The sequence below is a fragment of the Phascolarctos cinereus genome, unplaced genomic scaffold (assembly GCF_003287225.1).
Source record: "Phascolarctos cinereus isolate Bilbo 61053 unplaced genomic scaffold, phaCin_HiC Scaffold_2;HRSCAF=192, whole genome shotgun sequence".
Taxonomy (NCBI): Eukaryota; Metazoa; Chordata; class Mammalia; order Diprotodontia; family Phascolarctidae; genus Phascolarctos; species Phascolarctos cinereus.
The window spans coordinates 329,012,268-329,040,233 of record NW_027555625.1 but is presented as its reverse complement, the minus strand read 5'-3'; the positions used below and the strand labels follow the sequence as shown (position 1 = coordinate 329,040,233).

The following is a 27,966-nucleotide window of genomic DNA, read 5'->3' as shown; positions in this document are numbered from 1 at the left end:
CACATTTTATAATAACCATTTGCAGATAACATGAAGCTGGGACAGTTACAGTCCCATAGTGTAGATCACGGTTTGGGGCTTTTTTTTTGTTTGTTTTTGTTTTAAAACAAACTTTAGATAGAGAAACAAGCTTTAATATCTTATCTCATTTGATTATCCTAACAACTCTCTCGGTTTGGTTACTACAGATATTATCCTATTTTGCAGATGAAGAAACAGGCTCAGAGGGATTAAGTGATCATAGGGCAGCTAATTGGCACAGGGGATACAATGCTGAGCCTGAAGCCAGGAAGACTGATCTTCCTAAGTTCAAATCTGGCCTCAGATACTTTCTTACTAGCTGTGTGACCGCAGGCAAGTGACTTAGCCCTGTTTGCCTCAGTTTCCTCATCTGTAAAATGACCTGGAGAAGCAAATGGCAAACTACTCCGGTATCTTTGCCAAGAAAACCCCGAATGGGGTCACAAAGTCAGACACGACTGAAAAAGCTGAACAACAAATGGCTAGTAAGCAATGGAGGCAGCATTCAAGTCCAGGTCCGGTCTGACTCAAGATCTGCCTTCCTTTCATTTTACCACGTTGCCCAAATTCCTACAATAGGGTGCAAAAAGAAAAAAATCAATTGTAAAAATGTATGATGGGTGTGTGTGTGGAGTAGACCTAACTTTCTATCAGTTCACATAAAATATAACTGGGAGGCTATATTGAACTGCAAAGCTTGGCATGGTCAAGAGTATGACATGATTACCCAAAAAACTAAGGTGATCTTAAGGTGTATTAAGGGAAGCACAACGTCCAGGGCAAAAAGGCAGACAATCCCACTGTTCTCAGTCCTGGGGAGCCCACGGCTGGAGGGCCATGTGCAGTGCTGAGTGCATTTTAGGAGGGACGTTATGGTGGAGGGTGGTGGTGGTGGTGATGGTGGAGGTGGAGGACTGCCTCCCCAGCCCTTTCCTTGAAGATGAGGCTGAAAGAAGTTGGAGAAGGCATAGAGACCATAGTGGTCCTCACATTTTTGCAAGGCTAACATGGAAGAATTAAACTTGTTCTGCTTGGCCCTGGAGAACTAAATAAGAAGGAATCAGCGGCATCTGCATAGGGAGAGATTTCATGATTGTGCAGAGAAAAATGAAAATGGCTCCTCTGCTCTATAGAAAATTTCTTTCACTGTAGATACCAAAGCAGAAGTTGCTACAGAGAGTCATGCACCAGCTGCCTACTAAGTTCTCCTAGAATTCCAGGGTTGGAAGGAAGGGACCACAGCAGGGGACCTACATGGTCATTTGGCCTCTGCTGGAAGATCTTCATGAGGAGACTGCAACGTCCTGAGGCAGTGCATCGCACTTTGCAATGGCTTCGTCAGGGAGTTCTTCCTAGCATCAAGCCTGAGCCTCTCTGCCTCCCCCCAAGGCACCTAGTTTTACTCTTTGGGGCCAAACAGACCCCGTCTAATCCCTCTTCCACCTGACTGCCCTTCAAATGCTTGAAGCCTGTTATCTTGTCTCTCTCAACCCACTATGAGTCTTCTCTTCCAACTCAGATTCTGCAGATGAGACAAATATAGCTTGCATTCTTTTCGGTAAGATTAACCTCAATCATGAACTTAGCATGTGGGGAGCATGTGAAATGGTCAGCAAACCCTCTGCAAATATAAAATGCTTTGTAGATTCACTTCTAGGCACCCTAATTTTGACTGGAAACTTTACATTAGAGGTCGTACAATGAAACATAATGGAAAAACCCGAGTCGGTGTAGACTTAGTCACAGTAGGCCAGACACTGCCATTGCCAACTCCAGGAGTGAGGGTGCACGTTCAGGCAAACAGCACAGCCAGCTTTCATACTAGTAAAATACTTTTATTATTTCATATAATGATAAAACAGGAAAGTGAAGGTTCTCTTTTTGGTGTGTGCCAGAGTTAAGTGAAGTGGAAGAATCAAGGGATTAATAGGATCTTTATACAAAAACAGGGCATAAAAGGTTAGCATTGATTTCGACTGTTCTCCATTTACAGGCATAAAACTAACCATACTCCCCACCTCCCCCCCCACATATATAAAGAATTATACAGTTTTAAAATCTATAAAAAGTAAAAAATATACAGTCAAAAGATCTAACTCTTATTCCATCTTCAATATAAAACTGTAAACATTTATTTACACAAAAGAAATGTGTATAACAAAAGTCTAAGCACCGTTTTATTTGAGTCTTGGTTTCTGGCAGGTAAGGATGATACCTCTTCCTACCTGCTTCTGACGAGAGTTTATAAATAAAGCCATGGGCAGTTCCCTGGGGGTCCCAGGACTTGCATCTTATTGCTATAAAGCTGCAGCAAACGGGAAGCCCGACTGCATATTTAAACAGCCACACATCTAAGATCTGAGGGCAAAGAGCTGGCTGGACAGCAGCGCCGCACCCCCACACAGGGGCCCTTTGGCAGAAGGAGAGAGGGCACAAGCTGTTCAGTGCTGCTCAATGACAGTGACAGTCACAGACATGGACTGCTCTATTTTTGGTAGTAAGGGGGCCAAAGCAGCTAATCTAGCCTTTCAGTTTATGGAAATAACAAACCAGGGGGCAGCTGCTTGGCTGTTCCGGCTGATTTGGCATTTTGAGTGCCAAATATACTTTCTGAAGAATTCAGGGGGAACTGAAAAGCAGGAAGGACCTGGGCCTTCCAACTCCTTCCCCACTTAGGGCATTTCAAAGGGAAAAGGTGAATATTACCCTATGAAGGGTCATGGCTATTGCTGAATTTCTGAGGTCCCAAGCATCCCTAATGACAAAGGCACTACTGGTGTGAAACCATTTCCACCACATTTACATGCTACAGTCTTTTCTTCTAAACCCTGTCCTGGAAAGTGATGGAGATTTTTTTATATGAAAGTTCTCCTCTGAATGTGACCCTCAACCACATCTATTGAAGTTAAAAAACAAATGCTGAGAGCCCAGAGAAATGAAGATTAGGCTTACGCTTAGGATGACCTTTATAAACGCCACCTTCCCTAGCTCCTTGTAAGCAACACTCCACTGTTGTTTTCTAAGCCAACAAATAGGGGCACACGGAGCAGTTGGTAAGGTCTGCTGCTTACAGCTGGATGTGCTGGGAGGTGAGCACTCACCTTCATTTTACAAGTGTAGCACCATCAGGCGACAACCAAAAATCTGTCGAACAGGACCTAAAGTCACAGAAATCTACCCGATACATGTTTGTGGGGCTCAAAAGAAAAATTCATATGCATATACAGACAGGGTTAAACAAAACATTAGTGTTAAAAAGCAGGTTTTTTTTTTAAAGTGCAAGTTGTCTGATAAAAGGAACTGTAGATACAGCAATAAAATATAATTGTATTATCACATCTGTGCCATTCCCCCCCCCCCCCAGCTCCCAAACCAGCCTCTCTTTGATTTCTCCTCTGGTCCCATATCTCTGGGAGGCATCCCTCCTCTACTCCGAGGTGGGGAGTTGGGCCAGGGCATTTCCAGGAGTTTTCATTCCAATCTGAACACCTCTCCAAAAGATTTTTTGCTTTTAGGGGGTGAAAGTTTAAAGGTCCTGGGAAATCTAAAATGACTATATGTTTAATTAAAAATATTTTCAAGGGGATTAAAGGTGGGAGGTTTTGCTAACACATGAGAACTCAGAAATCCCAAATACCCAATACCACACCATCACTGTTTCTTTTACCCTGAATGAACCAAACCCTCACAGGTCACTCTGGTGATTTCTGCTATGCTCATGCTACTCATGTAGGCAGCATTTGTTGCAAAGGAATTTAGATTTTCTTGGGGACAGGTAGGTCCTCAGTCACTCCAGCCAAGAAGTGTTTAAAGGGAGACTTTTAAAGACAAGAGAAGAGCAAAAAACAAATCAAAAATCAACTTCCACAGCACAGGCAGCTGTTATTCGGACTTTGCTTTGCTTTCACTACAGTAGGTGAAGAGTTTCACGCCTCCCTCCTTTCACGGCTTGGTCACAGAATCAGTCACCAGATTTAGACCTAACCAGAGCATCCACACCGGAAGGCTTGGGGAGCTCCCTTTGAGAAGGGTGGTGGCGATGGACTGGGGCAGGGTGAGCCTTGAAAAACAACAGCAACAACCACAAAAACAAAACCAAAAACCTTTTCTCTCTCTCAAAAGAAAGTCTCTCTTGAAACAAGTGAGAGAAGGGCTCAGCGTCCTTCAGGAGTGGTTACTGGCGACAATATCTAACTTGGTAGATCGAAGTTGGTAGCCACGAGGACGTCCAACAGCAACCGACCAATGGGCTGATGTTAGTCCTTCCTTTTCGTCTCCACAATGAGCAGAAACTGCCTGCCATCGGCTACTCAAACGCACCATTCTTAGCCAGAAAAGCGGTGGATTTGGGGATGCTGGTGGATTAAGGTAAAATGCTGGTTTTCTCTTACATGCAACCTCATCCCACTCCCTTCTAAAAACGAAAATAAAGGTTTGCTGTTAATGGTAGAATGATAAGTCTCCGGATTTGCTAATACCAAACTGACTTAACCCAGCATTTGACAAAATGTTTTATCATCTTTACGAAACAAACTGCATAAAATCTGGCTATGAAACCATTAAAAACAAAGCATCTAAAAATATGGAAAATGGAGGGGTAATTGGGTTTAGTCAAGAAAATGGCACTGATTTTTTTCTCCAGTCCGATTCTACATTTTTGGTCTTTTCAATATAAATGTACATTTAAAAGCCTTCTGTTTCTCTCCCCACCATATGATACCACTAACAGAATATGCCCGCTGCAATGGGCCCCTCCTGTCTCAATGTGCAACCCTGCCTCACATGCAGTGTACCCCTGAGATGCGGACTGCAGGTGCCATCAGAACAGGGCATTCAAGCTCAGTGGGAAGCAACAGGGGTCCATTTTCTGGCCATTTCCAATATATCTTCCAAGTTCCTCAATGCCACAGGTTTTTGGTCCAAATAGTTCTTGACGTTAAGAACCAAAATGCAGGTTGTAGGAAAACCAGGCTACTCTGAACTCCATGTTAATGTGTTCCTAACAACTCATCCAGGTCATTGATCCACTCTTCTGAAGTCCTATTTTTCAGCAGGGAGTCTATCAGATCTGTGTCACCGGTTATATTCTGTAAGCCACTGTTGCCTGGTGGAGCGCTATAGGTAAAAGGGAGCTCCTGATTTGCTGTCCTCACCTGGTAGCCCTGACCACAATGCAGACTGGCGCGATTTGCCAGCTGCTGGTTTGGATTTTGGCTGAATGCAGTCAGGTCTGGGACAGCCGAGCTCATCCCGGGCAGCACTTGCTGAGAGGGTACCTGCTGCTGGGCAGGGGCACTCGTCCGCTGCTGGGTGCTCATGGATGACATCATCTGCCCTGACACAGCAGAGCTGATGGATGTCATTGGCCTGCTGGTGCCGGTTCACCTGAGGCCCTCCTTGGGGGAACTGCTGGCTGGTCATCTTCAGGTGGGGCTGCTGCATGTGGAAAGGGGAGGTGGCAGGAAAAGGGCTCCCACTGCTGCTCCCCTGTGGCTGACTGTTCATGTTGGGCACTCCTTGGTGCTGCCATGATGGATTTTGGGCTCCCACAGCGGCTGGCACTCTGGGCAACGAGGGCTTAGATAAAGTGGGATTCAGGGCCCCTTTACTGTGCTGTGGAGGAAGCCCAGCATTCCCCAGGGCATTCTGAGCATAGCTAGCAGACACTGTGCTGCTCTGGCCAACGCTGGGCTGCCGTGGCATATGGGCATGCCCATTGGAGGCCTGAGGCGTGTGCTGGGGGACCATCTGCGTCATGCCAGGTGCCACGCTGTACAGGCTTCCTCTCTGAAGGCTCTGGGTACCAGTGTACTGAGCCACACTTCGATCCTGCTGGCTGGGATTTGAAGGAATGGAGGAAACAGAACCATGTCCAGGCCCAATTTGAATCTGAGGAAACATCCGGGGACTACCAGAGTTGGATGGACCCAAGCTACTCACTCCAGCCATGGCAGCTGATGACCCTGGAAAGACAAAATTGATGATTTTCTTCATCACTCTTTCAATCAGTTATTGAGTATCTACCATACGGTTTCTCTGCACTTTAAGAGTTTACTCTTGGGACAGCTAGGTGGTGAAGTGGATAGAGCACCGCCCCTGTAGGACCTGACTTCAAATCTAGCCTCAGACATATGACACTTACTGGCTGTGTAACCCTGGGCAAGTCACTTAACCTTGATTGCCTCATCAAAAAGCAAAAAGAAAAAAAAAGAGTTTACTCTTTATGTAGTTGGAGAAAGAAGATAAAATAACACAAGGCAGCCTTATACGGGCCAGACACCTTGTGCAGAGGCCAAGGGACCCAAGGCATTTAAAGCAGGAAGAGAATGGTCCCTATGGAGGGGGCGGTCGAGATGGCTTCCCAGAGGACAGAGGCCACATCCAAGGCCACATTCCAGATTATGGAAATAATCCCATGATTCTTTGACTGATTTTACAAATCATTTGTGTCTCTTTCTCCTCTCCCCAATACCTAAATCAAAGACAGACCAAATTTCCAAAATTTTCCACCAGTTATGCTGCCTCTGGATTTCTCTGGACCTTCCCATCATGCCTTCCTTGCCCAGGAAACTCAGCACCAAGAAATCTCATTATCCCGCAGAACTGAATCTGCCTGGTACTCATATGGAAATGTTTTGCATGACGCATGCGTATAACCTATATCAAATTGCTTACCGAATCAGGGAGGGGTGAAGGGAGGGAGACAGGAAGATTGAATGTGGAACTCAGAATTTAAAAAAAAGAGAATGTTAAAAATGGTTTTTACATGTAATTGGAAAAAAAATATTCAAAATAAAGGAAGACTGAATCTGCCTGACACTTATATCCCATCAGTGCCCCGAGCTCCTCACATGAGGGCAAGGCCAGGGGTCTGGGGCCGGCCGCTCCACAAGGCCAAATCTTAACACAGTTGTTTCCCAGAAGCCACACTGTGTTTCGATGTTTCTGAACTTCTTCACCACGTGGGGTACCTCCCCCCTCTCCCCTTTTCAGCTTCCTTTTGTGTGCTGTCTTTCCTCATTAGATTGTGAGTTCCTACTGGACAATAAGTAAGTGAACAGATAAACAAACAAATAAATGTGTGTGTGTGTGTGTATGATTGTACGTTTTTTGAGGGAAGGGACTGTATGTATTTGGGTTTGTATCCTCAGAGCTTAGCATAATACCTGGCACACAGTAGGAACTTAATAAACCTTTACTGACTGACAGGAAGAAGATAAAGCTAAACTTTGTTGTTTGGCATCTAGGAGAAAAATTTTAATAAAATTTTGATAAGAAGATATACCCTCAATTGAGGCTTCCTAATCATGTGCAGTTTATGATGTTCATATCTACCATCAGTATCCTTAAGAGCTGACCACACAAATTCTCCCAATGGAGCTCTGTTGTAAGTCAACAGAAAAGGCCAATTTCTCTAGAAGTTATCGAAAAGCCCATAGAGGGAAGTAGGGAAAATATGACAAATACCAATATAAATTGCCATCCATGTTGTAAAGTTGAACAAGTTCACTACTGACAATGTACGTCACACCTCCGTTGAGATGAGAAGCCTTCAAACGCTCAATAACCATTTACCAACTCTGCTAGGCACCAGACACTGCTAGCTACTGAGGGATACAGCCCTGCCTTCAAGGAGCTTACATTCCACAGGGCGCCATATTCTACATGTACATATGTACATAAAAAGTAAATCCAGTATAATTTTCAGGGAGTGGCATCAGCTGCTGGAGGAGGTCAGATCAGGAAAGACTTTGTACAGCACATAGAGTGTGAGCTAAGCTTTGAGCAGAGCTCTGTTCTAAGAGGCCAAAGTAAGGCGGGCGTGCCAGGCCTGGAGGGAGGAGAAGGAATGGGGTGTGTGAGGAAGAGCCAACGATGAAATAACAATTAAGACTAGAGAAATTCTACCTTCCATTTGTCTGTCAACAATTTCACTATTAACAACACCTTTCACGTAAGAAGCTGCCTTTTCAAGGATGACTAAACAGAGAGAAAGGATGTGAAGTAAAATATATTGGGGAACAAACTTTCCTAAGTCTCTTCTTATCTCAGTAATAGAAACAGAACCAGTTATTAGCATGTAGTTGTAGAAACAATTTCCTCAGGCCCAGAGCTATATTCTGGCTACCAGGAAGGTACTATATTCCAGCAAGAAAGGGCTTATAGAAAAGGCCCAGAAATTTTAAAAAATTTGTCTCTGTGTATGTGTGTGTGTACACAGATGTACATATTTCCCCTCCCTTCCCCACTTGTTTTAATTATAGTAGCCTCCTCAAAATACTAGTTACATTGAAAGCACAATTTCTGGAATTACAAACTTTATGTAGGCAATACTGTTAGGGATTAGAAATTCAATAATAATTAACATTTGTTAAGCAACTATTACATGCAAGGTACTACAGTTACAAAGACACAACACAGGTTCTTCCCTCAAGGAGATTATAATCCACTAAAAACAAGCACTGCACTAAGGGAAAGTGAGATAAATAGAAAGGAGAGGGCAAGAAAAACAGAATGAAGAATATGAGATGAGGCCACGACTTTCACTGGATGTGCTTATCAGGGAAGGCTTTACAGAGATGGGATATGAAGAGAACCTTGAAGGGAGGGAGGGAGGGACTTTAGCAAATGGAAAATAAAGGTATGGGGAAAGCAGACATTGTTTTCCAGGCACATGCAAAGGAGGAAGAGCAGGAGGAGAATGCGGGATGGTGGGAAGGCAATGTTGTTTAGACTACTGGATAAGTGTAAAGGAATAGTATAAAACAAGCCTGGAAAGACAGGCTGGAGCCAGACTGCGGATGGCCCTGAATGCCAAGAAGTCTATACTCTGTCCGCTGATCAAAGCTCTTTATGTAAGGTGAGATGACCGGAGTGGTGACCTAGGAAATCCACAGAAGTCTCACTAGAGGGAAAGGGCTGGCTCTGGGGTCAGAGGACCCTAAGATTACAGGCCTGGAGACAGAATGTACCTCAGAAGCCATCCAGTCTGTCTCGTTTTACAGATGAGGAAACTGAGGCTCACAGAGACTAAGTAATTCACCCAGGGTCGTATGAATAGTGAGTATCAATGGTGATATCTGGACCAAGGAGCTCTGGTCAGCCCTCTTTCCACTGTATCATGAACAACCTGGAATCCGGCTGCAAATTCCACATCTAATGCTTACACTCTATGTGGTTTTGGCCAAGTGTTACATGCGCCTCAATTTCCTCATCTGTAAGTATAGCCTCTTGAGGTTTCTGCCAGCTCTAGATTTATGATCTTATGAAGAAATGAACCCATCCAGAGAATTCTAGCTTCTATTACACCCATCACACAACATGTTTTTGTTAACAATATCAAGTCTCTTTTTACCTGTAAATTGTCCAACCTGCTGGTACGTGGTCTGGTTTTGCTCTTGGTACTGAGGGGGTGGCCGGGTCAGGTGTCTTTGAAACTGCTGTTCCTGACGCTGCTTCTCCTAGAAAAACAACAACGAATGGAATCAGTCAGGGGAAAAACAAACCAAAATGGAACAACCCCTGGGTTCTTCAAGACCAGAAGCTCTGGCCACTTTGGTGACATAACAAAGATCTATTCCTTTCACTTCTATGTCGGCTGTAGGCAGTAACTTCCTTTTAAAAGTAGAAGGGAAGGCATATTTGGGGAGCAGTAAGCCACAGGCCAGGCAGCAGTGCATATACCAGTTACTACTCTGGAAAACCCAAGTTGGGAATTGCTGCAGTACGTAGAGGATCCTAAATCACTGCTACAGGATTATGTGATACTGATGTTTAATCAATTCCATAGACTACCTATTGCTTCTGGGTTAAACATAAATTCCTTCATTTAGCTTCTAAGGTTCTCTACAACCTGATCCTAAACTATCTTTCTTGCCTCATCAGACACCATCAGCCATTCAGAACTCTGATTCAGCCAAACTGGCCTTCTCTCTGTTCCTTACACTCAACCTTCCATCTCTTGTCTCTCAGCCTTTGCAATAGTTCCCCTTCATAAGGGGAAACGGGGGAAGGTAAGAGGGAATGAGTGATTGTTATTCTCATAGGATTTGGCTTAAGGAGGGAATAACATACACATTCAATTGGGTATAGAAATATGTCTTACCCTACAGGAAAATAGGGGGAGAAGGAGACAAGAGAGCAGGGGGATGAAAGAGAGGAGGGCAGATTGGGAAAGGGGGTAATCAGAAGTAAATACTTCTCAGGAGGAATGAGGTCAAAAGAAAGAACAGAATAAATGGGAGGGCAGGATAGGATGAAGGGAAATAGAGTTAGTTTTTCACAACACGTCTACTATGGAAGTGTTTTGCATAACTGCACATGTACAACCTATATTGAGTTGCTTGCCTTTTCAATGAGGGTGGGTGGGGGGGAGGAAGAGAGAAAATTTGAAACCTAAAGTTTTAAAAACATATGTTTAAAAAAGAAATGTTTTCACATGCTACTGGGAAATAAGAAATATAGGAAATGAGGTACAGAAGTCTATTCTGCCCTACAGGAAAATAGAAGGGGAAGGGGAGAGAGATAGAAGAGAGGACAGACCAGGGGAAGGGATATTCAGAATGCATGACATCTTGGGGTGGGGGGAGGGGGAGATGGGGTGAAAATTTGGAACTCAAAAACTTGTGGGAGTGAATGTTGAAAACTAAAAATAAATAAATTTATATTAAAAAAAAAAGTTGCCCTTCATACTTGGGATTCACTCTGTTGTTCCTTCCTCCTCATAAGGTCCCTCTCTTCCCTGAAGATACAGCTCAAATACTATCTTCTTTCTACATAAAACCTTTCCCAATGCTGCCCAACTGTTAGTGCCTTCCCTCTCAAACTACTTTGTACTTAATTACTTGGCATATATTTGTATTTATTCACTTTGTATTTGTGACACGTACTTCTGGCTCCCCACCTAACGACTGTTTTATTCTTTGTACTTTCTTCCCTAGCACAGTGCTGATAAGAAATACTTTTTGACTGAATGACTGAATAATTAGAAAAAGTCGAACTATTCTAAACCAAGGACACTCAGTTCCACTGAAATGTCTTAATGATACATAAGGATCCTTGAAAGATGCTCATTTACACAGCCTGAGAATAGTAGACGACCACAGGGATTGTTAAGACAGTGGGGGTGGGAGGACGGGAGGTGGGAAGGCACCGACCCTCAGGTTCAAGTGGCCGATTTTTACTCCATTCAGAGTGTCTGGGACTTACAAAACTGTAAAAGGCCTATAAAAAAATCCCCTGCACAAGTGGTTGGTTGTGTATAACACAACACAAGCCACTAATTCCATAAAAAGTCCACGTGATAGGCCTAGAGAATAAGGGCAGGAAATTCAGTTAAGGAAATGACAGATTTGACGGGTAGCTTTAAATAGAAAACACAGTGATCTCAGACAAACAAAGCTGCCCGAGTCCACCAGACACACAGAGAATGATGAACATAAGCGAATCTGGGGGACCTCAATCAGAGAGTTCTAGTGCAGTCCCTCTGACTCACCTGCTCAGCTAGAAGCTGCTGCTGTCTCTGCCCTATCAGGAAATGCTGCTGCTGCTGCTGCTGCAGCTGCTTCTGCTGCTGCTCCCTCTGCTTCTGCTGGTCTAGCAACAGCTGGTGCTGCTTCATTGCTGCTGCTTGTTGCTGGGTGCTGAGATAGGCAGCTGTGCCATGGGAGCTTGCCATGGATACAGCTGGTGGCTGGGTGCCAACACTCGATGCTGGCACAGATACTGGGACGCGAGGAACATTAGACGGGTTCTGGTCCTGCCAAACAGATGTTGCGTACAAGTTAGGGATGCTGCAGAATCAAGAACTTCTGCTCAAAACAGATGACCTTCAATCAAACACAAGCACCCTTGGGACTGTGAAGGAAGACTTGGTTCCCAAGTTACAGAACGATTGATCTTAGAGGCTGTTTTGTAAAAACAAAGTTATTAAGCATTTGTCTGTATATCTTACACTTCTATGTAGCAGATACTACTCAGGAAGTTTTCAATAGGCTGACCATAAATAAGTCAACAAAAGTGCCATTCTGGTAGTGGATTTGCATGGATGATTTAATGGGAATTTCCTGTAACATCTTGGACTACAAATGAAATGAATGCTGAAGGTGACCAGAAAAAGTCTAGCTTTTAAGCTACTATTTAAGTTTTATACAGACCCTAGCTTTCATCTTAGTTTTTATCAGTGCAACTCTGCTACTAAAAATACAACAAAAACTTCTGAAGTAACCCCAAATCCATGGATTAATCTAAAGTAATCTCTATCAGGTTTAGTCTCAGATCAGATTCTATTCATTAGACTCAGATTATTAGGCTTTTAAAAAAACAAGCTAAGAAACATATCTGTGTGTGAGAGAATAATTTACTTTCCTAACAATCATGAAAGTAGGACCCAAGTTAATGGATTTGTTAAAAAAAAAAAACAAAAACAAAACAAAAACCAAAACAAATCCTTGATTCAAGATGAACAGGGCTCCACAAATAACTAGAACAAACCTGAAAAGGCCTTCATTCAAAAGACATCTATCGAATGCCTACTATGTACAGAATACTGTGGAGACCTAAAGTTTAGATACGATACAGTCCCTGCATTCATAAGGTTTACAAACTAGTGAGAAATGTACCTGAGACATGCAAAACAATGTGGCAGGTGAGATCTAATGGGGAAGTTCAACTAGTAAAATGTCAAATATCCCAGTCTGTTTGCTTTTTAAGGGAGAAGGGGAAAGGAACCAGCATTTACTTGTGCCTACTATGTGCTAGCAGGCACTGTACTAAATGCTTCTTATAAACACTATCTCATTTGAGCCTCAATCCTTACAACACCGCCGTGGAGACGCTGTTATCCTCACTTTATTGTTAGGGAAACTGAAGCAATGAGAGGGTGAGGGACTCACCCAGAGCAGTACCTCAGGCTAGATGCGAATTTAGGGCTTCCTGCCTAGAATCTGGGCCCAGAGCTCTCTCCATTGAGCCTCAACTGTCCAACTGAGTCCAGGCTATTAATTTTATTAATCTAACTAATAAATTAATTTCGGTTCCATATAAAATACTTCATGAAGAGTGTCTATATGTTGAATAATATTACATTCTCTGTTTCTTAGAATCCTATGCTTACGCTAAGGTATACTGGGAAAAGAGAATTGAAAATTTAAAACCAGCGAATAGAAAGGTAAATAATACATAAGTCAGTTAAAAATGAATGTGAACATTCCGTTATGCTTGCTTCTCTCTTCCCTAAGTCGCAGGGCCTGCTAAACTAGGACAGGCAGGGATCGTACAAATAACCACATTTCACGTGTGCCGAAGGAAGGCTCCTCAGGTAGTTAGTGAAAAGGTGAAATTGTTTGCTCACTAAAAAATCAGGGACTGTCTGCCTCGACACGCAGAAACACTAGGATAAACTGAAGCAATGAAGAAGGCAAGTCAGCGCTTACCAGTTTCTGCGAAGAGCCACACTACTGAAGTTGAAACCACAGAACGTGTGCAACACCAAAGGTGTGACACAACAGTTATGTTTTTGAAATGGGCATGGCCAACTTGGGCAAGCTCCATCACATTTTAAATACGCTAGGAAGCCGCATTTTTCAAAGTTGAGGCATCACTCCCTGATCAATAGACTTTGCAAGCTGGGATCTTCACAGGTTGGATCCTCTTTAACTCAGACACGCTTCGTGTGCGTAACAAACTAAGAGCGGGAGCCCCCTCCCTTTTCTTCCCAGCGTTCCCTTCGAAGCCCTCCCTTCCCCACTATTCCCTTCAACAGTTGATCCTCCTACAGGGGAACCAAAGCCCAAACCTGTTTACCTGGCTATGGGGAACCAGGGGTCTGTAGGGAATACTTCCGGGCTTCTTCAACATATACAGGGTGTTCTGTTCTTCACTCATGTGGGGCAGCTGCTGCGGCAGATAAGCTACCACGGGTGCCTTAGTTTGGCCAGACGCCTGTCCACAATCAGCTTTGTAATGGGAAAGAGGTTTGGTGTTGCCGTAGTCCAGCACGGCTGCTTGGCCGGCCACAGAGTTCTGCTTCAAGGGGTTTGGCTGGTGAGCCAGCAGGCCCACGTGGCCAGGTGGGAGGTAATTACCTCCAGTTCTAGGGGAACTCTTACTGGGCATGCTAGACATCATGAGCTTCTGGCTGTTGAAATCCTGCTGGTAAACAGAAGGGCTAGCTGGGTTCTCCACAGAGTAGGGCACAGCTAGCGGGCTGTGAGAAGGACCAGAGGGTGGCCAGCTGGTCATCTGCCCGGGCTGGTGAACCTGCTGAGTCTGCTGGTGGTTCTGAAGCATCTGATCTCTCTTCTGCTTGGCGGCTATCTGCTGAAGCTGGTGGGCAGAGGACATTTCTTTGCTCCCTCCAGACCCCTGACCAGATAATAACACATTGGCTAGAGGCCTCTGTACGTTCTGAGACTGGTTTGATGCCTGCATCATGGTCTGGTTGGGATTTTCAGCCCCTGGCTGACCAGAAGCCTGGAACCCAGTCTGAGAGCCACCTATAGCCGGAGAGGCCGTACTCACAGCTACAGACGATGACCCGATAAAGGTCTGCCCTGAAGATGTGGACCTTACTTGTGGAGATCCTAACTGCTCCTGCTCAAAGGCTGCCGGCGAAAATTCAGTCTTAATATTGATGTCTTGTGGCAATGGGGTTTGTGTAGCTGAACTCGAAGTCTCCGTGTCCTTTTTCTCCTCAAAATCTTCATTAAACAGATCCTTCATGTCTTCATCAGGCACTGATCTATTAAGTTCATCAATGAGCTCCTTCCACTCCTGCTCATTAAGGTTTAGGTCAGGCATTAAGTTGTTTTGAGACATAGAACCGCCTGTTCCAGAGATCATACAAGGAAGGTCATCTACAGGCTCTTGTTTCAGTTCTTTATTCAAACTTATTTGAAATGAATCACTTGCATTACTGCTGCCATTTGAATGCAGGTTAGGATCCGGAATACATTTTTTGTTGATGGCATCTAGTCCCAGTGAATGTTTTCCATTGGGCTGTAAGGTATCTCCTCCAGATGACTTGTCAAGCTGATGCATCGGGGACATCGGAGGCATCCCATTAGAAGAGACGCTAACCCCGAGAGTGTCTTCGTGGCGTGGTTTCTTGTGCACAGAAAACATTTCTCCATAGCCATTCTGTTGATCTCCATTCTGAGGGGAGCCAGCACCATCCCGATTCCTCTTCACCGATTCATGGAGTTGCTGAAAGAGATTTTAAATAATTGAGTTACATATTTAACATCTTGTCCTAAGTCCCTCCTCCTTTTGTTAGTAACTCAGCAAAGCTGCTACATTTTTTTCTCCATTAATGAACATCAGTATTAATATAAATTATTATCTTGTTAGGTGCTGATCCTAAGTTTCATACTAACAAAATTTATATTTTTGCACTGCCCTAATCTCATTTCTCCCCTTTTTGGCTGAGGATCTCACTATCCCCCTCCCCCCAAGCCACACCTATTCTCCTTCTCTTGTTCAAATCGTATCACCATCTTTCATAGTCTAGCTCATGTCCTATATCTCCTCCTTTAAATGATCCCCCCCCACATCAAAAGAAACCCTCAGTCCATCAGGATCTTTTTTCCTTTGAAACATCACATCTGCCCCCAAGATTTAACACTTAGTCACATCGTCTTGTAGTGTTACTCAACTGCTTCCTGAGTAGGTGTGCTGTTTCCTCAATTAGTTGTTCTCTACAAAATTCACAATAATTATTTATGGAGCTCCTATTATCTAGGTGGAGGGAGAGCTATCCCACTCAAATTAGGGCAATTCCCACTTGAGGAAAGAGAGGAGCAGAGAGGAGTAGAGAGGTCTGAATAAGGGTTCAAGAGAGCATAGACCATTCATGTCACCTAAATCCAAGGGATTTATAAGGAAGCAGGAAGCCAGATATAGAAATAGAAAGTCAAGGGTAAAGTCACTATCAGATCAAGAGGCAAAATACAGTGAGTATGGTTGAAATATTTGTTTGACTCAAACAATCTCCCTGAAGCTTCAGCCTTTTATGGAAGTGGGATAGATACATATTTCTTTCTCTGTGATGAAGTACCTACATGGTCATGGGCCAGTTAATCTGCCCTTAACACCTCCTGACTCAGCTATGCCATTCACTTAACAAGTTCAGGTTAAATGTCACAAGCATGAGTTCTAGTATAAGCTAAGTACTGACTAGGATGGAATCCTGAGGAGTAAGAGATCTATATAGGCTGGAGTGACTAGGAAAGGCTTCATGAAAGGTTGAATATGAGCTCAACTTTGAAGCTGGATTTCCACAGGGAGAGAAGGCATTATAGTCAGAGGTACTGCCAAACTGTTTGGTGTTCAAAGGCTCCTCCTCCCCTCATTTTTCCAATCTTCTTGCATCTTACACTGCCCCACTCTTTGATCCAGTGGCACTGGTCTCCCTGCTTTTCCTGGTACAAGACACTCTACCTCCTGATCGGGCATTTTCACTGGCTATCTCCACCTCCTGGCTTCTTTCAAGTCTTAGCTAAAACTTCACCTTCTAGAGGAAGACTTTCTTGATCCGACTCAGTTCTAGTGCCCTCATTCTGTCGATTATTTCAATTTATTGCATATAGCTTCATTGCACACAGCTGTTTCTATGTTATCTCCCCCATTAGATTGTAAGCTCCTTGAGGACAGGAACTATCTTTTACCATTCTTTGTATCTCTAGTGTTTAGCACAGTGCCTGACGTATAGTGGGCACTTAATATTTATTGACTGACTCATTATCTTCCATAAAAAAATCCATGGTATTAAAAAAAATCAATTTCACAAGAAAAGAGAAGCATGGCCAGAGAGTAATTCAACTAAAAAGACATGTCAGTTTTAGCTGGATTCAACATTTAACCAAAAGCTCAACATGAATCAACAGTCTGATGTGGCTGCCAAAAATACCTAAGGTAATCTTAAGCTGAATTGAGGGATATGATGTATGTATGCCTAAATCAGGGAAGTGAGAGCCTCATAATACTCTGGGGTCAGATTACATTAGAAGTACTATGTTCAATTCTGGGTGCCACAGTTTTGTAAGAATGTTGATAAAACTTAAGAATGTCCTGAGGAGGGCAACCATTCACTTATTCATTCAACAAACATTTATTAAGCACTTACTACGTGTGCCAGGTGGGCAGCTCAGTGGATAGAGTGCTGGGCCCAGAGTCATGAAGACCTGAGTTCAAATTCGGTCCTAGACACTTTCCTGCTGTGTGATCCTGAGCAAATCACTTAATGTAACTGTTTGCCTTAATTCACTGGAGAAGGAAATGGCAAACCACTCCAGTCTCTTTGCCAAGAAAAGCCCCTGTATAGTACTGGTGTGCTAGGCTCCACAGGGTCACAAAGAGTTGGACATGACTGAACGACAACAATGACAAGAACACAACGCACCAGGCACTGGGGGGAGACGACATACAAACAAACATGTACTAAGCAAACTATATGCAGGATAAATAGGGATTAAAAGAGGGAGCGTACTGGACTTAAGAGGGGTTGGGGGAAGCTTCCTGGAGAAAGCGGGATTTGAGTTGGGACTTTAAGGGATAGCCAGAGCCGAGAGATGGAGCCAAGAGCTTGCCTGTGGAACCAGGACAGTAAGTTGCCCTGAGAACACGTCATGAGAATTTATCAGCTGAAGGAACCTAGGAAAGACTCAGAAGGACTGGAAGATGGGTAAGATTTGTTCTGCTAGATGCCTCCTACCCAAACGGTAGACGTTACAAAGAGGAAAATTAATTTTAGGTTTGAGGTAAGTAAAACTTCCTAATAATTAGAGCTATTTGTTGTTCCGTGGTTTTTCAGTAGTGTCTGACTCTTCATGACCCCATTTGGGGTTGGTCTGCCATTTCCTTCTCCAGATCATTTTACAGATGAGGAAACTGAGGCAAACAGGGTACAGTGACTTACCCAGGGTCACATAGCTAGCTAGCGTCTGAGGCTAGATCTGAATTTGAGAAGTTGAATTTTTTTGACTCCTGGCCTGGTACTCTATCCACTGTACCAACCAGCTGCCCAGAAATTAGAATCATCTAGTTAGAATTTTTATTGTTGAGTTGTTTCTGTCGTGTCCAACTCTCTGTGACCCCATTTGGGATTTTCCTGGCAAAGACACTGGAGTGATTTGCCATATCCCTCTCCAGCCCATTTTACCGATGAGGAACTGAGGCAAACAGGTTTAAGTGACTCGCCTAGGGTCACGCAATTAGAGCTGTCCAAAAGTGTAACTATCTCCTCAATAGAGGTCTTTTGGCAAAGGCCAGGTGAGCATTTGTCAGGTATGTTACAGAACAGATTTTTGTTCAAGTACAGACTGGACGATTCTGATGTTCTGCTATCCAATTCCAGAAGACTAAGGTACACTCTGTTTCTGAAAATGGAGAGAAGTTGCCTTATTTCAAATTTGGGTTCTCTTGTTTGCTACTGCCACCTAGCGGGGAGGAGACAGAAGGGCCAGGCTTTTGAATATAGCCACCTTCCCAGGGAGGTGAAAACCTGGAGATTTTTTCAACTCGTTGTCTAAGAATTTCAGGGGCAGGCAAAACCTCACCAATTTGATTGGTTACAAAGAAATATAAGAATTCATCTTCTTATTTCTAAACCTTTCTTATTCTGAAGTTCTTTCTCTTCCTCTTCTGTTTTTACAGACATTTGCCTAAGAAAACCTGGTTTAGTAAACCTTGCTGATTGTCAACAAGTAGGTAGCTGCATATTCCATTTTCCAAGAGATGACTGAAACCTAAGGAACTTGCCTGAAGTAACATAATGAGTCAGCTGCAAGGCCCAGATTAGAAACAGGATCCTCCTTTGCCCTAACCATTATAAGACACCACTCCCTCCATAACCACATGCAAACAGATTTAGATAGGCTTTGGAAAGTTCCAAAGCAACATCTACTTCCTAATAGGAATTCTCATCCACTCCCCTCCACCTAAACCATTTTCTCAGCACCCCCAGACATCTCTAGAATACAAATTAAAATGGGTATTTATTGGACCTTAAGTACTATATCTTTCAAACAAACACTTATGGAGTATCTATTGTAGACAAGATAGCTTGGGGAGTCCAAACTTTTTGCCATAAGAGAAGCCAGCATCAGAACTGGGGATAGGGGTGGGGGGGAGAGGATGAAGGGTGGTAAGGCATAAGGACCAAGACCTCCCATGTCACAATACAAGAAAGACTACAGATAAGACAACAGGAGATTAACGGCTGTGCACTGGGCAGTACTGGTATGTATGCTACCTGTTGCCTGAATCATCTCCTTGTATTCTGAATGATTCGACATTGAACTTCTAACTTTCTAAGATTCTATAACTCAAATGCTGGCATCCCTATTTGTGTGCCTTCCTATACTCTATTCCCAACTAATACAAAGACAGGACATGTCAATGGAACACTTTTCAAATGACAATAGCAGCTCCAGACCCAGATGGATGCAGCCCCAAGTATGGCCAAGCCAATCTTATCTCATCCCAAACTTTCCATCCATTTACAGCAGACAGGCAATGTCTGCCAGTGGTAACAGTGAAAAAGAGGAAAAAATTATGACTCAGTGTCATTTGTCACTGTCGACTTCTGCTCTCTTCCTCACCTCCCTCCAAAACAACTACTCACATTTATATATCAGTTTAAGGTTTACAGAAAGCTTACTTAACAACAACCCTGTGGTGACATAGGCAATACAAATATTAGCCCTATTTTACAGATATGAAAATTGAGGTTCTGAGAGCTGGTGTCTTACTCATGATCAAGCTGAGGGGATATTTCTGAGGTGAGGTATTTGAGGTAGGACTTGATCCTAGGTCTCCTTACTCTAAGTCTACAACCCATCCATTCTGCCACCCTATGCCAGAATCCCTATGCCCCTCTACCCCTCTATATTAGTACCTCATTGTTTCTCCAAGTCACTGGAATTGCTATCTGAGAAGCTTGGGGAATCTCTTGGATGCCCAGGTGTAGAAGGAGAAAAGAAAGAGGTATCCCTGTGTTTCGAGGTGAAATTTTAAGTGATTTTCTCATGAAACTATTACCAACACTTACTAGGATTTAGAATAGATTAAAAAGACTGTGGGGACCATACACCAAAATAAAGTCAAAATGGGTTCATGATTTAGATATAAAGGCTGATACTAAAAACAAACCTGTCAGATGTATGGAGAACAGAAAAATTCATGACCAAACAGGAGATAGAGAACATTATGAAATGCAAAATGGATAACTTTGATTACATTAAATTGAAAAGCTTTTACAAAAAGCCAATGCAACCAAGACTAGGAGGGAAGCAGAAAACTGGGAAAGAATTTTTATGACCAGTGTCTGTAATAAGGGCCTCATTTCTAAACTATATAGAGAATTAGTCAAATCTATAAGAATACAAATCATTCCCAAATTGATAAATAGTCAAAGGATATGAACGGGCAGTTCTCAGATGAAGAAATTTAAGCCATCTATAGTCATATGAAAAAATGCTCTAAATCACTATTGATTAGAGAAATGCAAATCAAAACAACTCTGAGGTACCACATCACACCTATCAGACTGGCCAACATGACAAAACAGGAAAATGATGAATGTTGGAGAAGATGTGGGAAAATTGAAACATTAATGCATTGTTGGTGGAGTTGTGAAATGATCCAACCATTTAGGGCTGTATCCCAAAGAGATCATACAAATGGGAAAAGGACCCACATGTACAAAAATATTTATAGCAACTCTTTTTGCAGTGGCCAAGAATTGGAAATTGAAGGGATTCCCATCAACTGGGGAATGGCTGAACAAGTTGTGGTATATGAATGTAATGGAACACTATTGTGCTATAAGAAATGATGAGCAGATGGAGTTCAGAAAAACCTGGAAAGACTTGTATGGACTGATGCTGAGTGAAGTGAATAGAACCAGGAGAATGATGTACACAGTAACAACCACGTTGTGCTATGACTAACTTTGACAGACTTAGCTCTTCTTAACAATGCAAGGATCTAAGACATCTCCAAAAGTCATAAGACAGAAAATGCTATCCACATCCAAAGTAAGAACTATGGAGTTTGAATACAGATTGAAGCATTAAAAAGAAAAACAAAAGAAAACAAAAAAAACTGTGGGGGGGTCATCTGGAAATATTCAAAATATTATTTTTAAGGGACAATACATTCTAGGTTCCAAACAAATGACTTACAAACTTTCAGAATAATACAACCTTTTTGTAAATTGGTTATAAAATGCTTACTGAATTTGGTACCCTGCTAGGCTCTAAACTTATCTGGAGGAAGAAGGGGAACAATTATGTCATGAATAAATAGCCTGTCGTGATCACCACACCCAAAACTACAGAGAAAATACTTGCTCAAATTTCTAATAGGTCACAAGCACTTTCTTTACAATTAATTAATAAACTACCTTTAGAAAAAACTACTTTCAAATTTTTTTTTTGGACACAGCCAATGTGGAATTTATTTTGATTGACTATATATATTTGTAATGGGTTTTGTTTTTCTTTTTTCATTTGGATTGGCTTGGGAAAAGTGAAAAGGCAGATTTTTGGTGACCAAAACCAAATTTTAAAAAAAGCCACTTTCCCCATAGACTAATGTTATCCCCAAAAGAGAAATCCAGAAAAAATTATCTAATATGTCTCCAGCACTGACAAATGTGAAGAGGCAGCAAACAGAAGACAATACAAACAAAAAAACAGTGGCCTTGTTCTCAAAAAGCTCATAGTCTAGTTGAGAAGGGATGAGTTATAATAGTGAAAACAATGGAAAACAAAACAAAACAATGCAAACTTGGGAAGACTCTGGTGCTAAGTGAGGTGAACAGAACCAGATCATTGTACAAAGTAACAGCAATATTATAACAATGATTAACTGAAAGCACTTTGATCAATATGACCCAAGACAATTCCGAAGGACTCTTGATGAAACATGCTATCCATCTCCAGAGAGAACTGACAGACTCTGAAAGCAGACTGAAGTATAATAATCCCTTCACTTTCTTTGTCTTTCTTGCTTTTTTTTCCAACATAGTTAATATATTTTGCATGATTTCACATACATAATTTATATCATATTGTTTGCCTTGTTAATGGGTAGAAGATGGACTGGAGGGAGAGAATTTGGAATTCAAAAATTAAAAATTTATGTTAATAAACGATTTAAAAAAACTGTAAAAGAACTGTTAAATTGTGGGAGTGCATAGTGATTGGGGAATGGCTAAACAAATTGTGATACATTAATGTAATGGAATATTACTGTGCAATATGTATGTATATATATATTTATATATAAAATCATGTATGCATGATTACATGGTGTATACAGAAAAGCATGGGAAGATATGCCAACTGGTAGAAGGCCAGCAGAAACAAGTATAACCAGGAAAACAATATACAAAACGACCGTAATAATATAAATGGAAATAACAACAAAACAGCTGAAATGGAATTCTGTAAAATTATAGGAACCAAGCTTGGCCCCAGAAAATAAGTATGAGAAAATATCTTCACCACTTCTTTGCAGAGACGGAGGCTATGGTTATGGAACACTGCATGTAACGTCAGACTTATTTGATGTGGCGGTTAGTCGTGCTGAACTTTTTTTTTCAGTTTTAAAATTACTTATCGTAAGGAACATTTCTCTGGGAGGGAGGGATACAAAGAGAACGTAGGTGATGTAAAAACCAAAGCTATCAACCTGGCTTGACTCCGGAGTAGCAGGCTGCTCCCTCACCAAGGGTCTTCAAGTGAGGTCAGAGATAGTGCAGAAGAGACACTTGTTAAGGTCCGGATTGGTACCTGATGACCGCTGAGGTCCCTTCCAATGAGGAGGGAGACGGATGACTCCAGGATTTTGAGACTGGGTGATGTGGTAGGATAGTGAAAGTCCTGCCTGAGACAGGGAAGCTGAAAGGGGGAGCTGTTTTACACAACTTGTATTTGAGGCAAAAGCAGAACATCTAAAAGGAAATGTTCGGCTGATAGGTAGCAACAGGAAAGAACATGGGCATGGTGCATGAGGAGGTCGGGTGTTACTGGAAGAACAAGATTAACAACAACAAAACCACCGACTATGTCACAGTCTTCAAAAATCCATTAACGCTGTATGTGGTTTTAAAAATTCTGCCATGGCTTATTCTGATCTAAGATCTTTTCCTGAATAGTTGTAAGATATGAGAGGGAAAGCTACTTTTTTAGCCTGTTAGAAAATAAAAAGGAGGATTTTTGGCTTTACCGAACTCAAAAGGGCTCATCATAATTACTAAGAACACAAAAATTCTCACAACGGACAAACAGATGGCTCAGATTTTTCCTGTGCTGAAATGTGGGGTCTTAAAAGCCACCACAGTATAAATGATACACAGAGATAGAGATCTGTGACATGGATGGCAAAGAGTCTGGTGAAACAGGTTGGCTTCTGGATGAGAGAAGTGCACTTAGGTCCCTCCCAACCAGGGGAGACCACCCCCTCCCCAGCTGCCCTCGCAAGGGGGCGTTCTTCTCAAGAGGTTATAACAGTTCAGTCTTTGGCCTCTCCAGAGAAGACTGAAATGTTCCAAAATTAACTTGTTCTTCTCAAGTGTGAAGCTCATTTATGAAATCCACATGGCTGAAAGTCATGAGTCAGAGCTACAAATTTTGAGAAGAGGCAGCCCCTCAGCCAAGCTCAGACACCGCCCTCCCCCAAAGCAGCAGCACAAGTTGATGGAATCTCAGAACCTGTGTTCACAGATCTAAATAACCTATACCATGAAACTTTCTCTCTAACCTCTACTAAAATCTCTAATCTCTAAGACATTTCCTAAAACAGCCACTAAAGGAATAAAACCTGGGCACACTGACCAGACAATTACACTAACTGGAAAGCCTTTTGGCCCTTGAGTTAAATACTATTTGTTAAAAGTTCAGTAATGTCTTGTTTATTCATGTACCTGGGATTTACCGAAGAAGGAAAGAAGGGTTCTACATAAACCATTTTTCCAAATAAATTGAAACTTAATCAAGTGCCAAAAACTTGTTTTATTTTAACCATTAAGGATATAAATCTTTATAAAACATTATATATTGCCCTGCCCACTTAAAGAGAGGATATGGGACATAACTGAACCTCTGTCATGATTGCTCCCTACCACGAGTTATTACTTCTCATCTTTGCTCAGTGCCTACGTCTAGCAGCTCTCTCCTAGTTGGGTGTTACTAACTGGCTGTGGGATGAGAAGTCTGACAACCAATTATATGACAGTGATGTGTTAAACAAACTCTTAGTGAGGTCCTTGCACACTCTCCTATGAGTATTTAGTACGTGGACTATGTGCCACCAAACTTGTCAGCTGGGAGTCCTATTTCAATGCCTTCCTAGCTTCCTAGCAAGGCTTCAGGTGGTGCAGTTGGTCAGATATGTGAAGTATTACCATATATTAATTTGTTTAGTACTTTAGGAATAGAGAAAACAGATTGTTCTAGCTAATGGAAGGGTTCTTTTTTTGAATGTGTGTAAGGCAATCAGGGTTGAGTGACTTGCCCAAGGTCACAGAGCCAGTAAGTGTCAAGTGTCTGAGGTCACATTTGAACTCAGGTCTTCCTGACTCCAAGGCTGGAGCTTTGTTTACCGCGCCACCTAGCTGCTCCAATGGAGGGGTTCTTAATCTTTTTGTTGTCATGGACCCCTTTGGTAAGTCTAGTGAAACTTCGTCTCAGAGTAATATTTTTAAATGGATAAAATAAAATGCATAGGATTATGAACGAAACAAAAAACAAAAACAAACAACAACAAAAACAAGCTCATAGACCCCTTCGTTAAGAACCCTTGATTTAAAGCAAAATAAATCTCACCGTTTAAGTGCCAAAAGCTTTCTATTCCTTTCTGTAGGCTTTTCTGTTGCCTACAAACATGACCAGGTCTCCCTCCTCATCTTTTAAAAAAACTCAAAAAACTCCACTTGACCCTGCCATTCCTTAAAATCAGTGAGTGGTTCCCTCCGTCTTCTCTTTCCTTGCACTGCCAAGATCCCAGGAGTGGCTTTCACTTCTCCAGCACTCATTTCTTAGTAACTTACAACCACTATTGACAGACTGTTGTCTCTATGGTTATCCATGGTCTTAACTGTTAAATCCAATTTCCTTTTCCAGTTCTCATCCTCTCTGACCTGTCAGTAAGTGAGGTAATTAATACATAGCAAGCATTTGATAACTGCTTGTTCCATTCAATTCTCTTCTCTTCAGAAGCTTTTGATACTGTTGACCACTGACTGCATCCTCCTGGACATGCTGTCCTGCTTCTCCTACCCATCTGACCATTTACTTTTGGACTCTAGTTGGTACCTAATCTGTTTTTCACTCCTTAAACGTGGATCTCTCCTTAGGGTGCTGTCCTGGGTCTTCTTCTGACTTCACATTCTTTGGCTTGGTGATCTCATCAGCAGTGGAAGCATATGAATTAAATGATCACCTCTACAATGATGACTCTCAAATATACACCTCTCTTCTGAATTAACTCCCACAGTGCCAACTGCTTCTATACATTTCCATCGGCAGGTACCACTGGCACCTCAAACTCATTATGTTCAAAATTAGATTTCATTTTGCTACCTAAACCTGCCTTTCCTCTAAACTTCACTATTTTTGTTTCAGGTACTTTCCTCACACAAGACAACGCGGTTCACAACCTCTTAACTCACCTTTGACTTTTAACCTTTCCCTCGTTCACCACATTTTAGTTGCCAAGTCTTGTCACCTCAATGCTGTCTCTCACATATGTTCCTTTCTCTGCACTTACATAGCCAGCACCCTGTTTCAGGCCTTCATCGCTTCTCCTGGGACTATTCAAAAAGACTCTGAAGTGGTCTCCTTGTGTTCAGCATCCCCCTTTCAATGGATGTTCCATCAAGCTGCCCAAATAATCCCCCATAGGCACAAAGTCTAACCGTGTCACTCGCATTGGCTCAAAAGCCTTCCTTGACTTGACCCTGCTACTAGGATAAAATACAAACTACCCTGAGGCTGGAGTTTAAGGTCCTTCACGGTGTGGCTCCAATCTGCTTTCCAACTTTATCTCATGCTGCTCTCAGTGGCACATTCTACTTTCTAGTTGGACTAGATTACTAGCTGCACATCCTAAATTTACATCTCCAACATTTACAAGAGCCATCCTACCAGCCTGGAGTTCCGATTTCTTCCTCATCCTGCATCAATCACCAAGCACCTCTCTCAATGCTCAGCTCAGCTGTCACTTCTTCCACAAAGCCGTCCCTGCTCAATACTCTATTCCTCTCAAGTTACCTTCTATTTCTCATCTGAGTATAACATGGTACATCATCCAGGCTCCCACTGAAATGAAGCTTCTCGAGGGCAAGGACTGACCTAGTTTTGGCCTAGCACAGAGCCTCTTACATTCAAGGCATTTAATAACTGACAACAATGAATAAGTTTGAATTCCTGCAGGATGAGAGATGGTATGTTGTCTTTGAGAGGCATTGGCAACACTAACCTGTAAATCACCACATCATTATATTTTCCTGATTTTACTGGATATCTAAAATAACAGTTAAAGAGTAAAACAAGGTTGTTAAAAGTAATAATTAAAGTCAAATAATCACCACCACCACCATACACACAACTGTAAAATGAAACTGATTTTCTTGTGTAAGCAGAACAAAGGAAGAGTGATCAAAGTAGGGACATGTTTGAACTTGTGGCAACAGTATTTTCAGGGGTAGCAAGTCAGTCTCATGCTATCTGTTGTGGTGAACAGAAGAGTCCACTTCATGATGATATAAACAACAGCTGTTCAGAGGGAAGGATATCAAGTTTTGTGTGACATTACCTCTGTGAGACACTCAACATGGCAAAAGAAGTTCATGGAGATGAAATAAGAAGATCAAGTGTTTCTGAATGGCGTAAGAGGTTAAAAGAAGGTAGGGAAGATGTCTACAAAGCTCAACAAAACAATGGGCCAATGAAAACATCAACTGTATCCTAGAGTCACAAATGAAGATACTGATACACTTCTAACACCAATGGTATTATTGATGTCCATTCAGATTTATCACTTAGATATTCTGAACCATCTACGATTCTGTGGGATGAACAGGAATGTTCAATAACTGACTTATTCATAATGGCAATGCTCTGGCTTACACTGCCAAAGAATATTCCAAATAAAATTATCATTCAGTTTGATAACTATAGTGACAAAAGACCAACTAACCTTCCTTTCAGAATGGATTTGTCAATATCAATCCATTTTAGCTTTACTGTCTGTGCTCGTCTATGGTCAAGCCACACCTTTCATTTCCTTTAATTTGTAAAATGGAAATAAAAGCCACTTACATGTATACAGCACTTTAAAGAACACTTTCTTCCTAATAGCCTTATTAGGCGGGCAATGAAAACATTGCCAAGTCTTCTTCCTGGTTACTTTTTCATTTTAGGGTATTCCTGAAGCTGCTCTCTCCTGAGTCACCTTCTACCTATCTGGAAAGTCCTTAGTTTCCTTTGCTTGATCATCCTTCCCCTGTGGGTGTATTCCAAGGTCCTGAATTTTTCTACATTTTCTCTTTTAGTGATCTCATCAACTCCCATGTGTTCAATTATCACCTCTGCAGAGGATTCCCTGATCAATATATTCAGACATAGTTTTCTCCTGACTTACTTCACCAGCACCTCTACTCAACATTTCCCAATGGATGTTCAGCTGACATACAGATAGCTAGATAAAGCATTTAGCATTTATAAAGAACCTACTATGTAAGGACTTACCATGTAAGACTCTTACTATATAAGAACTGTACATCTCAAACACATCTAAAATAGAACTCATGATATTTCCTGCCAAACTCACTCCTTTTTTTAACTAATCGATTTCTAACTGGGGCCATCACCATTCCCTTAGTCACCCTGGTCCACAACCTTTCCAAAACCCATAACTTTTCACTCTCCCTCACCAACC

General features: G+C 42.2%; 1 protein-coding gene across 1 annotated transcript in view; it reads right to left on the bottom strand.

Moving 5' to 3' along the window:
* Positions 1–1,835: 1,835 nt before the first annotated feature.
* Positions 1,836–27,966, bottom strand: part of MAML1 (mastermind like transcriptional coactivator 1) — a 45,465-nt gene continuing 19,334 nt past the window's right edge. Inside the window, 5 exon segments of the mRNA XM_020998828.2 lie at positions 1,836–5,408; positions 5,410–5,984; positions 9,377–9,482; positions 11,516–11,779; positions 13,825–15,225. Of these exon segments, the coding sequence (XP_020854487.1) occupies positions 5,010–5,408; positions 5,410–5,984; positions 9,377–9,482; positions 11,516–11,779; positions 13,825–15,225 (2,745 nt within the window). The 3' untranslated portion in view covers positions 1,836–5,009.